This window comes from Chrysochloris asiatica, unplaced genomic scaffold, assembly GCF_000296735.1.
Source record: "Chrysochloris asiatica unplaced genomic scaffold, ChrAsi1.0 scaffold00009, whole genome shotgun sequence".
Lineage (NCBI taxonomy): Eukaryota > Metazoa > Chordata > Mammalia > Afrosoricida > Chrysochloridae > Chrysochloris > Chrysochloris asiatica.
The window spans coordinates 13871444-13887693 of NW_006408527.1; the positions used below are offsets into that span (position 1 = coordinate 13871444).

At 43.2% G+C, this 16250-nt stretch overlaps 1 protein-coding gene across 1 annotated transcript in view; it reads right to left on the minus strand.

The window, feature by feature from the left end:
- CD46 (CD46 molecule, complement regulatory protein) overlaps window positions 1–11041 on the minus strand; it is a 112344-nt gene extending 101303 nt beyond the window's left edge. Inside the window, exons 1-3 of the mRNA XM_006834200.1 lie at window positions 11000–11041; window positions 9176–9342; window positions 8762–8886 (exon numbers count right to left, since the gene is read on the minus strand). Of these exons, the coding sequence (XP_006834263.1) occupies window positions 8762–8886; window positions 9176–9342; window positions 11000–11041 (334 nt within the window). The remainder of the gene's footprint in view (window positions 1–8761; window positions 8887–9175; window positions 9343–10999) is intronic.
- Window positions 11042–16250: the final 5209 nt, after the last annotated feature.

Genomic DNA, 16250 nt, shown 5'->3' on the forward strand with positions numbered 1-16250 from the left:
TGAAACAAGCTATATGAATGGTTGAATGTGAAGCTGATGATGTGCCCTGTAAACTTTCACTCAATCCAAAATAAAAACATTAAAAAAAAAAAAATTGTCTTCTCAATTTTTTTTTAGTTGTCTGTGTTTTCCTTTTATTATTGGAGCTTAATATTATTGTGTTGTATTCTTCTATTCATTGTTCAGGACTCCTGGGAAACCCTATACAGGGTCACTCTGAGTTGGAACCAATTGGACGGCACTTGATGGCACTTAACAACAACACTCACTATTCAATACCACTCCCTTTCTCTTGTTCATTTGGACAATCTGTCATTTGCATTCTCTTAATCTTTTTCTTTTTTTAAGCTTTTTATTGTGAATGAGTAAAGGTTTACAGAACAAATCATTAGTTTCATATTTATCTTAATATTTCTTGTGCTCTTTTGTTGATGTGTGGCATTAGGGTTTTGCTTGACATTAGCTTTCTCAGCTCTCCTCAGTAACTGGTATGTACAGCCAGCACTGTTTTCTAGAGGAAATCCTTAGGTGGGGCAAGTCTTCAACCCTTCTTTCTTCCGCCACTGTCTTTCTCTACTGCGGACTAAGTTTTTGTTGCTCAGCAGCTCTCCATCAGAACTGAGCGCTCACACTCATCCATCTGTCCATTGCATGGCACAGTTTTGAGCTCTTCAGTTGACTCCCTCTTGATTTGCTGTACTTCACCATCTTTTGTGACACTCTTGCAACTATTTGTGGAGCTCTGCACTCTCTAATAATCAATGGAATACCCAAAAGTGTTCTGTTTCCATTCAAAGTCTTTTCTCCTACTGTGTGAGGGGCCTGTTGTCTCCCTCCGCAGACGGGGAGATTCCAACAGGGAGGAGGGAGGACAGTGCGTGCCTAAACGGTCCAGCAAGGAGATCTGTTTTGTCAAGTCTGGCTGCATGATCTCTACAGGGTCAGGTTTTCTGGAACCTGTATGAAGTCCCTCTGGATCTGCTAGATGGCTCCAGGGGGGACTGGTGCTGGTATAGACAGAGTTCACACACTCCTGACCCTGGCAGGGAGAGGTCTGGAGACCACGCAGGGAGCGTTTTCCCTACCTTTCAGTTCTCTTTTCTGACTAGGTCCCTCAGCTGGTCTCTCTAACTATCCTCTGTCCACCTTCACAGGGTTCTGCCTTGCCTGGTAGAGAATTTTTGTTGTCTTTCTTTGAGGTTTTGTGGGGGAGGTTGGAAACTCACTCTTCCCATACTCCCATCTTTATCCATACAAGCTATTTTTAAACCTCCTTTGTTTCCTCAAAATACAGACTCTGTCACCGAGACCTGTCCATTTTATTTCTCAGTCATTTCTAGACTTAAAAAATCACATTACTTTCCAAGTCATGAGATAGCTTATTCAATTCACCCCAACTGTCCTTTCCACGGTATTGTTCACTCTCTCTTTGCTCCCTCCGGGCCTTCCAGGATACCACATGACCCAGGTTTTCAACTTGTCCAGTGACAACTCTTCCTTCTCTGACTGATGGGACATGACATTCCCAATGGGTCTGTTCCAGGACTTCTTGGTATTTAATTTTTCAACAATATCTCTCTGCCTGAGTATATCAACTCTGTGACTTTATTACCACAGAAAAGCCGGTGCCTCTCAGTTCTCTCTCTTCATTCTAGATCTCTAGGCAGGATCCCAAGTCTATATATTCAACTGCCTCCCACATATCTCTATTTGGAATGTGTCGTTGTTGTTGTTAAGTGCCGTTGAGTCAATTCTGACTCATAACAACCCTGTGTAGGGTTTCCGAGGAGCCGCTGGTGAGTTTGAACCAATGACCTTACCTTTTAAAATGACCTGGCGGTTCAGTACTTATCTTATGAATCATGGGTATCACAAATAACTTAATGAGTTCTGCACAGTCACACTGGCCCAGAAAACATATTATATCGCTTCCACCTGCTAAAGCCTGTTTGGTCTCTATTTCTAACCTTTACTTCGATTCTAACTGAAGCCAGTAATGTTTCTTAGTGGGATCGCCACAATGCTGGTCTCCTTCCCTACCCTTTCACCTTCTATCCAATTCATTTTTCACACTGTTGCTAGAGTCCCAGGGGCTTCCAAGACAGAGCTGTTAAATGGCTCCAGAATGCTTTCAAGGTAGGGCATTGGCTTCCTTAATATGATAAAAGGCTCTTAAAGTCCTTTAGTTCCAGGATCCTACATCCTCCTGAAAACTAGCTTCAAAGCCAGACTCAAGTACTTGTAGTGCTTGCAAAGGTCCAACTCTCTTTGGCATGCTAGGAGGCCTGGTGTGATACTGTAGGTGCAGTTAGCACTGGACTGCTAACTGCAAGTTCAGCAGTTACGATAAAATCAATTCAAAAAATGTTAAGTCAGGCATTAAAAGAGTATAATCTTTTTTTTTAAAAAATTGCAAATACCTCTGAAGCAAATGGTGAATGAAGAACGTGTTTTTAATCTAAGAGTACTTGGAACCAGATTCAGTTCTGGCACTAGGTTGTCAGAAAAGCAACAGTGAATGAATGACACGTGGTCCTCAAAAAGGTGGTAGTCTTGTGGGGATTATAAGAAGTTGAGCAATGAAAAGTAAATTAGGGTATAAAGGAAGAGTTAACCCAATTTTTTGATTGAGAAATTACCAAGAAACTTCAAGGAAGAAGGGGCACCTAAGATAAAACTGCTGGTGAGTGGGTTGGGAAGAATGACAGGGTCTGTGGTCAAAGCTGAGGTAAAACCATACATGGAAGAAAGCCTGATGTTAAGTGACAGGGAGTCGCGTTATGACTCATAAGGCCCTATATAGAGTCACCAGGGAGTGGCTGGTGGGTTTCAACTGCCAATCTTGCAGTTAGAAACCTAGTGCTTTTCCTACAGCACCACACCAGGTCTCCTGCCTGCATCTCTCAGGTAACTGTCACATGCTTTTGTGTTTGATAGATACATGGCCGACTCCATATTCTGGATTCAAAGCTTCTGTGTCTCATGTGGCCAGGTGACCATATAACACACCCAGCACAATATGTCCCTTATGGTAGCCATTTGAATGAGCACTGGTGTTGGTACAGGATAAGCACTGGACTGCTAACTTCAATGTAGGCAGTTCAAACCCGCCAATGAAACTTCCAGCTCCTATGAAGATTTACAGACTCTGAAACCCTACACAAGGTCACTAATGAGTCACAATAGATTAGACAGCAGTGGATTTTCTAGTGGTGGTGTTGGTGGTTATGTGCCGTGGAGTTGGTTCCGACTCATAGAGACCCTGTACAGGGTTTCCGAGGCTGTAAATCTTTACGGGAGCAGAAGGCCTCATCTTTCTCCCACGGAACAGCTGGTAGTTTCGAACTGCTGACCTTGCGGTTCACAGCCCAATTCGTAACCACTACGCTACCAGAGCTCCTGGATTTTCTAGTAGCTATTCAAAAAAATTTTGTACTCAAAGTATTGTGACTATCAAACATGTAACAATGGTGAAGAACAAACTATAATGAATCTCATGTTGAAAATAATCATCCTTGAGCTTTATGAATTTGAAAAAGAAATTTGGCCACAGTCATAATTCCCTTTGTTGTTTATTTTCTGGGAGTCTGTTAACTTAGCAGATGATCAGACAGGACTACACTGTCTCTCTCTTCACATTGTAATGTGCAGAGTAAGAAAACTAAGAATCTATTACGTAAGCACTTACTGATCGTGGCTTAATTTAGAAAGCAAAGGTCTAATATAGGCAAGAGAGATCACAAACAACAGTAATTACAGGTTCCATCCAAATAAGCATCCGCACAATGGCTCCACTGATTGGCCCTGGATTGAGAACAAGGTTAGCGATAGGTGGCCACCAGCCACACCATGGGAGAAAGATGGGGTTTTCTACTCCCACAACTATTTACAGCTTAGAAAACCCTACAGAGAGTCACTATGAGTCAGAATCAATTTGACACTTACCAAAAACTTCCAGAGGAAGAGCAAATATTAACTGAATATTTGGCTGATAACTGAAAGGCTGGGAGTCTCAGTCCACCCCCGAGGCACCTTGGAAGAAATACCTGGTGATCTACTACAGAAAACCCAGTCACTGAAAACTCCGTGGAACACAGTTCTACTCTGACGCACATGGGGCCACCATGAGTCAGAGACTAGAGGAAAGAGGCTGCTTCTGAAATTTGACAAAGTTTTCGTCTTCCAGCTTGTCTATTTGGCAAGTCACTTTGTTATGGCAGGCCCCAAATGCCCAGCACTGCCTGCTTATACACCTCTTTCCTCCCGAGAGGGCCAACTGCTCCAAAAATGAAACGCTGCATCATCTCCTTGCCTCGCACTGTGACTTCCAAAAAATTGTAGCCTAACTTTAAGTTTTACCTCTTGGCCTTCACCAATTTCCCGACTCTCTTAGTGTTAGCATTGTCACCTTCCATGTTATACATTGTTTTCTCTCCTTCCCTCGATTTCAAGCAGCAGTCATAGTCTCCTTCAGCTTCTAGTTTTACAGCTACTCTAAATAGAATTTTTTTTAAAAATTTCTTTTGTTTCCTTCTTACCACCACTACTTCCTACCTTCCTTAACCCCTCAGCACTGGAAATGAATTTAAGGATCAGTGTGGCGCTGTAAAACAGCAAAAGGGAAGGTTAGAGTACTGGGAGCCCTGACTAGTCTCTATAAGCAAGGGAAGACAGCCTTCCTGGCCTCAGCTGCCCCTGCCCTTGATAATTAGATACCAGATTGGGATGATGTTGTTAACCACCTCCGAGTCTGCTCTGACCCACAGTAGGCATAGGGTTTCAAGGTGCAGCTGGTGAGCCTGAACTGCTGACCTTACTGTTCAAACCAACTTTGCAGTCCGGCACATTAACCCACAGCACCACACCAGGATTCCAACCACCGAGCAGCCATTCTAAACATGACTCCCTCCTGGAGGGCAAGAGGAATTCCTTTCTTTCTGGGCTCTTAGCCCCTGCCAAACACATTTGCTGATATTAAACAGTTAACCCACTCACCCATCAATTCTGATTCATAGAGATCCTACATAATAGAGTTTCTGAGGCTGTAAGTCTTTATAGGAAAAGAAAGCCTGTTCTTTCTCCCATTGAGCGGCTGGTGGATTCCAACTACTGACCTTGCAGTTAACAAGCCAATACATAACCCACTACACTACCAGGGCTCCTTAATAGTTATAAACAACAACAACAACAAAAAAATCAAACCAGTTGTTAAGTCAATTCCAACTCATGGCAACCCCATGTGTGCTGCACTCCATAGGGTCTTCAAGAATTTAGACGCAGATTGCCAGGCACCTCTGGATAGGTTTGAACTTCCAACCTTTTGGTTTGTAGACACGCATGTGAATGTTTGTACCACTCAGATACTCCCTTTAACATTTGTAAAAGAGTGTTAATATCAAGGAAATAAAATTAGGTATTTGAAACCTTAAGTCTGATAAGAAAATACAAGATTGCTAGCTTTTGAGAAGAGACAGAGAATATAGGAGAGTTTTGGCAGGATGACCAAAAGTTAGTGGTTAGGCAAATGGGAGATAGGGTGGTCAGAAAAGGCACTTCTGAGGAGATGACTTCCAGCTGAGTTTGTAGGCGTGTAGGGCGTTAATTATACAGAGAGGTAACAGGAGTGTGTTTTAAGGCAGAAGAAGGAACATTAAGTGCAGATGGGCAGTTTGGTCCATTTGATGAGCAGAAAATTGATTCCTGCTTCCAGTCATTTGTTAAATGCTGTCATGTAAAATGCTGCGCCTTTCTTCACAGCACTTCATTTGGTTTAAATATACTCATTAGTATTATGTTTTGGATAATATCAATCACCCTCTAAATTTTATAAATATTTACTGGTCTCCTACTATGTCCTGACACTGGGGAGATAACAGTGAACAAAACAAAGTTGCTACTTATATTTTCATGTGTAAACAAATAATGAAATATGGATCATGAAAACGGAAACAGTTTCTGTTATATCTTCAAGACCAGCCCCGTAAAAGGCAAATATTTGTTGAATAAATCCTGTTAAGAAACGCAGCATACAAAGTGTATACGCAATAGCCAGTTGCTGTCGAGTGGATGGACTCATAATGACTCCTGGATCGTTAAAGTAGAACTGTGCGCCACAAGGTTTTCAGTGGCTACAGATTATCAGGCCTTTCTTCCAAGGTACCTCCTGGTGAAGAGGTACCTTGAACCTCCAACCTTTCAGTTGGCAGCCTAGGGCAGTTAACCATTTGCACCATCTAAGAACTCCATATAAGTAACAGGATCCTATATATAACATGGTCCTCGAAACACATGTGCACAGAATGACTAGAAGGAAATACACCAAAATATTTTAAAAACATTGTCCTTTGATTAGTGGTTGGTGGTTTCCTAGGAGCAGCTGGTGGTTTTGAACTACCGACCTTGTAGTCAAACCCACTAATGGAGATGGCTCTGTAGAATATGCACTGGATTTGGAACCACACAGCAGTTCAAGCCCACCAGCCATTCAGCAGCAAAGATAAGGCCTTCTGCTCTCGCAAAGATTTGAAGCCTATGAAGCCCTACTACATACGGTCGCTATGAGTTGGAACCCACACAACAGCACGAAACAACAATACATACAAAGTTAAGTGCTGCCAAGTTGGTTTTGCCTCATAGCAACCCTGTATAATAGTTTCCGAGGTGATACAGCAAAGTTCATGGAAAATTGCCATTAACTCTTCATTTCATTTGTCCACAAACTTTCTGAAGCAGGAGTCCTGGTGGCACTGTAGGATAAGCACTGGACTGCTAACCATGAAGTTGCCAATTCAAGCCTACAAACTGTTCTGTGAAGATGAACGTGTTTGCTCCTGTAAAGACTTGCAGCCGTGGAAACCCTATATAGAGTCGGAATCAACTCAATGGCAGTGGGTTTGGTTATTTATTTACCACTTTTTAGGTGCTTATCCCACGCAACTGAAATATGAAAAAAGCTTCGTGGGCTAGGCCTTCAACTTTAGCTTAAGAGCTGTAGGGGCCCAACAGATTGTCATTATTTATTTTTTCTGAAGAACATGGTGTGGTGCAGCATTGGTCTGCGACCTACAAGGTCAAAAGTTCAAATCTACCAGCTGCTCTTTGGAAATCCTACACAGGGTTGCTATGAGTTGAAACTAACTTGAAGGCACTTAACAACAACACATTTCTTAGGTGTGGTACAGTGAATTTATTTAATATGCCTCTTTTAGCCATTGTGTTTGTGACTCCCACCAAATGATTGGGTAGGAACATGCACGCAAACAGTGTGTAAGGGACTCAAATGCTGGGATTTGTTAGTTTTGCCATCCCACTAGGTTTCAAAGGAGTCACCTCAGAAGCAGGACCAAAGGACCCCAGCACCATCAAGAAAGAAGAGCCATGAGCTTAGCTTAACAATAAAGGCAGCAGATGGGGTTGCAGCTTGGAGAGACAGAGTAGCTAAAGGCTTCCAAGTCCCATTGATGTAGTAAAGCTGTGGGCTATGGGTAAGAGGCTGGAGTCCTGGTGTGGCACTGTGAGTTAATTCGCGGAACTACAAGGTCAGTTTAAGCCACCAGGTCAGCGGTTCAAGCTCACCAGCAGCTCCTTAGAAACCCTACACAAGATCACTATGCATCGGAACCAACTGGACAGCACTTAACAACAATGGGCAAGAGGCTGGACTGCACATGTGCTGTTTGGCAATTTACATACTAGCCAAAGGAGTTTCATAATACTTTGCAGTCTAGGGGCCAAACTGCTGAAAGGCCAAAGATAAGAGCAAGCAAGGCGTGACTGCAGTATGGCAGAGAAGAGGGGCACCTGATTGGAAAGCTACTGCTTCCTGAAGTTGTTTTCAGTTGCTCAAATGTACCCTGCGATCTTCCTCATGGAAACCCTTCATTGTGAGTGCTGATTGAGTTTTGTGTGTCTGCTACAATAAATTATCGAATTCAGATGTGAAGCACAGAGTGCGGTGGGGGGATGGCAGGATGAAGTTGTAGAGCGCAATTCCCTAACTCGCAGGAATCAGTAGTTAGGGCTGATTTTGAGTCTGATCTCCTCCTCCCTGTGAAGTCTGAGGAAGTCAGACATGGCCTCCACACCCTTCTTGTATTGTGTTGTTGTTAAGTAGTTAGGGCTGATTTTGAGTCTGATTCTCCTTCCCCCTGTGAAGTGTGAGGAAGTCAGACATGGCCTCCACACCCTTCTTGCATTGTGTTGTTGTTAAGTACCGTAGAGTGGGTTCCGACTCATAGTGACCCTGAACAGGGTTTCCGAGGCTGTAAATCTTTACGGGAGCAGAAAACCTCGTCTTTCTCCCGAGGAACCGCTGGTAGTTTTGAACTGCTGACCTTTATGTTAGCAGCCCGATTCGTAACCACTATGCTACCAGAGTTCCTTTTAGGATACTAATTTCTAACTAGATTTGGCTACCATAGGTTGAAACAGTCCCTCAAATGACACAACCTAACGAAAGATGAAGGAAAACAATGCTCAAAAACCACAAGGTTATAATAGAATGTGATACTGTCTAAATTGGGTGGGAGCAGGAAGACAACCCCATGGCAAAAAAAGAATAAACAAACAAACAATTGAAGCAGCAATCTGCAAAACTAAAGCACTCCTCTGCGGAGGCCACGGGCAACAAACAAGAGGCCTGTTTCCAGAGGGTTCATAAACCTAGGCACCCAACGCCTGCATTTACCCCAAGCACAAAAGGAGTAACAATGTTCTTCCCCAGCCCGTGCTTACCCCAGACCAAACAAATGGTAGGTTACACCTTGCAGCACAGACGATACCGCTGTGTAGGAACGCCCTCGAGCCCCAAGCACACTCTGGGCATAACCGAGTCGGGGCTCCCCCAGCCCAGCGCGCACCGACTGCACAGGGCGCTCCTCGTGTGTACTGCAGGGACACTAGCAAATCTCACTCACCAAGTAACCTCAAAGCAAGGTCCTAGCCGGAGCACCCTGTCCGCTCCCCTTCCAGGCATGGCTAAGATCAAGCTTTGGCTGCCACAGCAAGGTTCCAGTAGGTAGACAGCGGGTGTCGCCCTGCCGCCCCGCCCCGCACAGCTACCGAAGGAAGGCTCCTGTAACCACCATAGTAGACAGTACCTCGGCAGAGAAAACAGCTTCCGCCCCAATACTGCCCAAGTCATCACCTCAGGCGCACACTCTCTCCTGAGTCTTACCGGTGTAAGTAATTAGTAACATCACAGATAGCAGGGACGGCACAAAGAAGCACCAGGAAATAAAGGGACGCTGGCGGCGGCAGGCAGGCGATGTGCACGGCACTGTAGTCATTTTCACATTCGGAAACCTGCGAGTCTGCAAAGCAGAGGTAACCCCCTGAGCCTGACTATTAAACGCAACAAACACCACAGTCACAAAGCTTCAAGGATCGGCAGGTGGGTGTGGCTTGGTCCTACGGAGCGGAAGTGACTTGCTGGGGCCGCCGAAGCCAATCCGGGAGCTCGAAGCCAGGGGATTCGGCTGTCAGAGTTACGAATCGGGCTGCGAACCTCAAGCTCAGGAGCTAGAAACCACCAGCTGTTCCGCGGGAGAAGATGAGTCGTTCTGCTTCCGTAAAGATTTACAGCCTCGGAAACCCACCCTGTACTGGGTCGCTATGAGTGCGTCGCGGATTGGCTATCAGCTTCTCTCGGGGCGTAGCTTTTCTCTTACCACACCCTCGATACCAACTAGGAAGCTCTGCTGTAACTCTACGTAAATAGAGTAGACCGCCCTGCCAGGATGGGTGGGTCGGAAGTAGGGTAATCATTGTGCCTTTCTGGGAACGTTGGTTCGAAGTATAAAGCTCAATGACCTAAAAATAATCATAGAAACCCCGAGTGCAGGAAGCGTGACCCTGTGGCACCACCATTCTTCAGAGCTCAGTTGGGGCACTCCATGTTGTCGGGACTGAGTCCATATTCAATATTTGGCTTTATTAAGTGTTTGAATTTTCCCTTACTTAAGTTTCTTCTACTAAATCTCCTGACTAGCTAGTTTTTAAAATTACAAAGTCATTTGATCACTACATCTCCAACCCTGAATGTAAATTACTCTTCTTTTTTGCCTTTGAAAGGCCTCTGGGGAAGGCAAATTGTTAACAGCCATTATTATGTTGAGCCTCAATTTCACCCGGTTCTTGCTCTTGAGCAACTAAATGTTTTAGTGAAGGTGAAATATACACTCATTAAAAATGTAAGGACAGGGTGTTGTTAAGTGTCATTCAGTCGGTTCCGATTCATTGTGACCCTGTATTGGGTTTCCAAGGAGAGCTGGTGGGCTTGAACTAAGAACCTTGTGATTTGCAGTCCAGTGCTTACACTGCAGCGCCACAACAGGACAAGGTACATTGCCAAATTCCTAGAAGTGGTTACAAATTGGGCTGCTAACCTCAAAAGAGTCAGCTGTTGGAAACTACCAGCTGTTCCACGGGAGAAAGATGAGTCTTTCTGCTCCCGTAAAGATTTACAACCTCGGAAACCCTGTCCAGGGTCGCTATGAGTCGGAACGGACTCCACGGCACATAACAACAACAATGAATGCCTTAGGGTTGGGATGGAATGGGTCAGAGGGAGAACTTTTCAAGCGAGACAATTTCACCAACAAGGCTTAAACATTAAGAATGAGTAAGATACATTGTTAGAGTTCTGAGTAAGCCTGTGTAAATGGTAAAATAAAATAAAAGTAGCCTTGCTGGTATTTTAAAAGCAGACAAAAGAGTTGACTTTTCTTATCAGATTGGCAAAGAATAAAAATACCAATCAGTGTGAGTGAGCGTGTTGAGGGAGAGGACATGGTATGACTCTCTCTCGGTGGAAATAGAAAATTTATCACAGTGGCGTCACTAACTAACCTTGGCATTACCCTGTCCTAGGCAGGCGGGCGGGGCCTAATCCTCCTCTGCCTAAAGAACCACATCACAGCTTTCTATAGGTGAAACGGGGGATGGGGAGCAAAAGGGGTGAGAGGATGACACTATCCTAGTGGTGCCTTGGTGACCTCACCCCCTGAAGCACCAGTTCACCCATCTCAAAACCTGGGTTCATTGTGATGTCACCCTTCTGGCATTGTTAGGGGTAGGGGTTGTAGCCGCCCCCCCCCCCCCACTGATTTAGCAGTATGTAAGAATTCTGGTAGCGTAGTGGTTACGAATTGGGCTGCGAACCTTAAAGCCAGCAGTTCGAAACTACCAGCCACTCGACGGGTGAAAGATGAGGCGTTCTGCTCCCGTAAGGATTTACTGCCTTGGAAACCCTGAACAGGGTCGCTATGGGTCGGAACCGACCTGACGGCACTTAACAACAAGAGTCCCGGTGTGGCGGTGTGGGTTAATGCGCCAGACTGCAAAGCCGTTTGAACTGTAAAGTTGGAGGTTCAAGCTCACCAGCTGCTCCTCGGAAACCCTGTACAGGATCTCTGTGAGTCGGAATCGACTCGACAGCACTTAACAACAACAACAAAATATCTTAAGGAGCCCTGGTTAGGTGCTGTAAGATAAGCACTCGACCACAAGGTCAGTTTGAACTGCAAGATTGGCAATTCAAATCCCCCAGCCTCTACTTGGAAACCCTGTATAGGGTCGCTATGAGTTGGAATCAACTCAACAGCACTTAGCAACAACATGTCTTAAAATGAACATGACTTTTGAACCACCAGTTTCACTTAGTTGATCCCCTAAAGTAACATCAGAACTATGGGCAAAGATCTGTAATTTGGAGGGGGGGGGGATGTAACTCACAAGTGTCTAACAAGAATGCTAAGGGATTGATACAATGGAATTCTATGCAGTAAGTATTGTAAAACAGTATTAATATGGGAAACTGATAGACTCATACAGGGAAAAAGCGACTCCTAGTTAATATACAAGGAATTCTGGTAGAAGGAGTTCTGGTAGCGTAGTGGTTACGAATTGGACTGCGAACCGCAAGGTCAGCAGTTCGAAACTACCAGCTGCTCTGCGGGAGAAAGATGAGGCTTTCTGCTCCCGTAAAGATTTACAGCCTCGGAAACCCTGTTCAGGGTCGCTATGGGTCGGAACTGACTCGACGGCACTTAACAACAACAACAGTGGTTACGAATCGGGCTGCTAACCTCAAAGGTAGGCAGCTCGAAACTACCAGCCGTTCTGCGGGAGAAACATGAGGCTTTCTGCTTCCGTAAAGATTTACAGCCTCGGAAACCCTGTGCAGGGTCACTATGAGTCGGAACCGACTCCACGGTACTTAACAACAACAACAACAACAATACAACTCTATATCCAAGATGCACTGAAGAATTTCCTGGGTTCACCAAACCATGGAATTTCCTCTTCTTGCCAAGTTAAAAAAAGTTTTTTTTGACAGAGCACTTAGTGTTGTTGTTGTGAAGTGCCATCGAGTCGGTTCCGACCCATAGCGACCCTGCATAGGGTTTCCGAGGAGGAGCAACTGGTGAGCTTGAACCGCAGACCTTACAGTTGAAACGGCTTTGCAGTCTGGCGCGTTAGCCCACAGCGCCACACCAGGACTCCCACTTAGCGTGAAGGCAGTTTAAAAATGAACACCTAAGATTTTGAACTTTAAGATCCTGATATTCCATGATGACAATTAAAGGAGGTATAATTAAAATAAGGAAATACTGAATAGAAAACTTAGATGAGGGGCCCCTATCATTTCTGTTTATAGTTGTGAATGTGATATGACAGAAATGTTTGTGGCTCAATGTTGCATTTATTTGAGAAAGCAGACAATCTGTTTATTAAAAATGTTTTGTTTCTAGACTTGAAAGTAGAATATTCCTCCCCCTACCCCTTTATGAGAAAATGAAAAAGATAGGAAAAAAAAAAAAAGAGTGACTAGTATTTGGTTTCCTAGGTTCAGGTGCTAAATTAGAATCAAGAGTAATATTTTACTGGAACCATCTTTCAGTCAGTGCAATTTTCTGTTTTGGGTTCCTCAAGCAATTCTTAATGTAATTGCAGCTTTCTACATTGATTTAACTTATTTTGACTTTAACTTATTGTTTGATTTTAACTTACTGCTTCCTATTTTTCTGGATAAATTCCATGACACAGAAATAAGAGTTTTCTCACATTATCTTTAGTGCCCACATAGTTCTAGGTTTGCAGTAGGTGCTCCAGAGATACTTGTTAAATACTGAATGAAATAAACAGGTATTGATACAAAGTACCTTTACCAGGAGTCTGTTGTTTCTACCATATGAATTTACCAAATGCTGGAAATGTTCTGAGAGATTTTAGTAATTTCAGAAAACCAGGAAACAAATGGGCTCAAACTTAGCAATTGTGAGGATGACACAGAAGGGAGTGGGCACTATTTCATTCTGTTGTACATAGAGTTGCTGTGAGCTGGAACCAACTCTAGGGCACTTAAAAACAGGAAACAAATGGATCCATGCTGACACACTTGGCCGCTAACCAAAAGATTAACGGTTAGAACCCACCAGCTTATATAGAAAAAGATATGGCAATCTGTTTCTGTAAAGATTTACAGCCTGGGAAACCCCGATGGGACAGTTCTAGTTTGTCCTATAGGCTAGCTATGAGTCAGAATTAACTCAACAGCAGTGGGTTGTTGGTAGGAAACAAATCTGGATTTATCTTGAAAGGGAATGAGCTGCAACTGTTTGTTTGCACAGAAAAGTTTCTTAACTTAGCGATTGCAGGCTGACTTAGTCTTCAGATCATTTTAGTGACTGAGCCCACATGGAAAGTGTTAACTGTGAACTGAGGCTCTGCCTGTCATAGAGCTCCAAAGAGTCAAGGTTGTAAGTGAAGTAAAGGAATAAACATTTGTCCAATTGCCAAAGGGAAAAAGGAGGAGAGACTGAAATGTATGCACATTCGTGGGTCAGGTTTTGAACAATTGGTAGTTCTCCTTTAAGTCTTCAGGAATGGTGGTGAGGTGAAGGGTACGTCGTTATACAGAGGTCAATTTATCCTTTAAAAATAAAACATGATCTGAAATGATTCTTTACCTCCTAATGTAGTATGTATTTGCATTATGCTTTTCAGACATGGGTATAGCAGCATAAATAGGCCCCTGAATATTCTCAGAAATGGCTTTGCACTGTCCTAGTGAATTACTTTTGAAGTTATTTGTGAAAACCTGACAGGGAAGGAGGAAAAAGCCATCATTTTGGTCTTAACCCTGAACATCTATGCTACTTCTTTTTGAGCCAACTAAGCACCTGTCAACTAATTGTTGGGTTCTTCCAACTTCCTTTGTCAAACTGCCAAAGGAAGAAAGCAGGAAAGACTGAAATGTATGCACATTTGTGGGCCAGGTTTTGAACTATGTTGTTAAGTCTCCTTTAAGGTTTCAGGAATGGCAGTGAGTTGAAGGGTACGTGATTACGCAGAGGTTGTACTCTGAAGTATAGTGTTTGTTCCTATACTTCACTCATAGCCTTGACTCATATGAGTTCTGTCCCTGAAAGCTATTTAGCTGGAAAGTGCTTCATCTTCAGCAGTGTCTGATTCTCTTTCCTGTTTCCAGAAAGGTAATCACTACGATAGGTGATATACTGTATAGGAATTGTGAAACAAAGTACACAGAAACTAGGCATTCCTTAGAAGGAACCCATATACATTTTGTTTCCTCTTGGCTTTTGAAGTCTTTTAACAAGTAAATATATTATAAACCATATTCTCATACTCATGAAGAAAGAAATTTCTATTTCCATTTAAACATTAATGGACTTACACCTCACACTGAGCTATAAAGGCAAAACTAACAACTAAAATGTGAATGTTAGCAATAGGACTAGCTTTGCAGAGCAACTGGTTCTGTCTCTTGATTTTCAAATGAGAAAGGTAAGGCAGGTTAAGCAGAATTGCTCAATAATACAAATGAATTTAGACAACATAGGATTTTACTCACTGTTGTTGCTAAGTTGTTAAGTGCGATTGAGTCAGTTCCAGCTCATAGAGACCCTGTACAGGGTTTCTGAGGAGTGGCTGGTGGGTTTAAACCACAGACCTTGCAGTTCAAACTGACCTTGCAGTCCAGTGCTTATCCTACAGCGCCACACAAGGACTCCAGTATATATAGTACTTCCCACAGATAACTGATGTAGTAGGGGGAAAAAATCTCATGAATGTATTGCGATTTAAGTCGCACACAGTTTGCACCACACATACAAGAAACCCCCCCCCACATGTATTAGATATATTCATCATCAGACAGCTGTTAAGTCATATTGCTCTACTATTGTTTTTCAGTGTTGTCAAGTCGGTTCTGACCCATAGCAACCCTGTATAGGGATTCTGAGGAGCAACTGGTGAGCTTGAACTGCCAAGCTTACCGTTCAGTGCATTAGCCCACAGCGCCACACCAGGACTACGTTGTATAAAAAGAATGATCTACACTACATTGTAGAAAAAGGTTGAATGTAGAGTTTGTGTGTGTGTGTGCATGTGATGGGGAATTTTAAGATAGGTCAATTCTCTAGCATTTCATTTCTAATTCTCCTTAATTGTTAAAAACTCAATAATAATCACAAAGTGTTTTTAAAAAAAAAACAAAAAAAAAAAAACACCTGGCTAAACAATCACCCCACTATTAAGCAGCTTCTCAGATATTCATATGCTATTTGTCTTTCTTTTTTGATGGCCTATGTCATTTGCTCATTTTTTGGTAGTTTTTATTGCTTGCTAAGGGCTGTCAAATTGGTCCCAACTCATAGTGATGCAGAATAGGGATTCCAAGGAGCAGCTGATGGGTCTGACCTGCCCACCTTGTGGTTTGCAGTCTCTTTAGTAGAGGAACTATCCCTTGTCCATAATAGAAATTACACCGCCCCAGGTTGTCAGTTGATGTTGCTTATGCTATTTTTATTTTGCCATCTTGCATGATTTCAAATTCAAGCTATGTTCAGTTCTGGTGTGATGCTGTGGATTAATGCACTGGACTGCAAATTCAGTTTGAATCTCAAGGTCGGCAGTTCAAGCTCACCAGCTGCTTCGCAGAAACCCTATTTAGGGTTGCTATGAGTCAGAACCATCTTGACAACATTCAATAAAAACATGTCCAATTAATAACTTTTTCTTTTATTACAAGGTGCATTTAATATCCGTGTTTGTACAGTCCTCAGTAAGACTGTCTACAGCATTAACCACTAGTGGAAGAACACACCATTGATTGAAACCATTAAGTTAAGCTCAATCAAGTAACAGAGCCCAAATGAAATATTTACGTGAATGAACTACTTGCACTGACATCTATCCGTTGGTTCTTTCACGACTGTTCAAAGTTG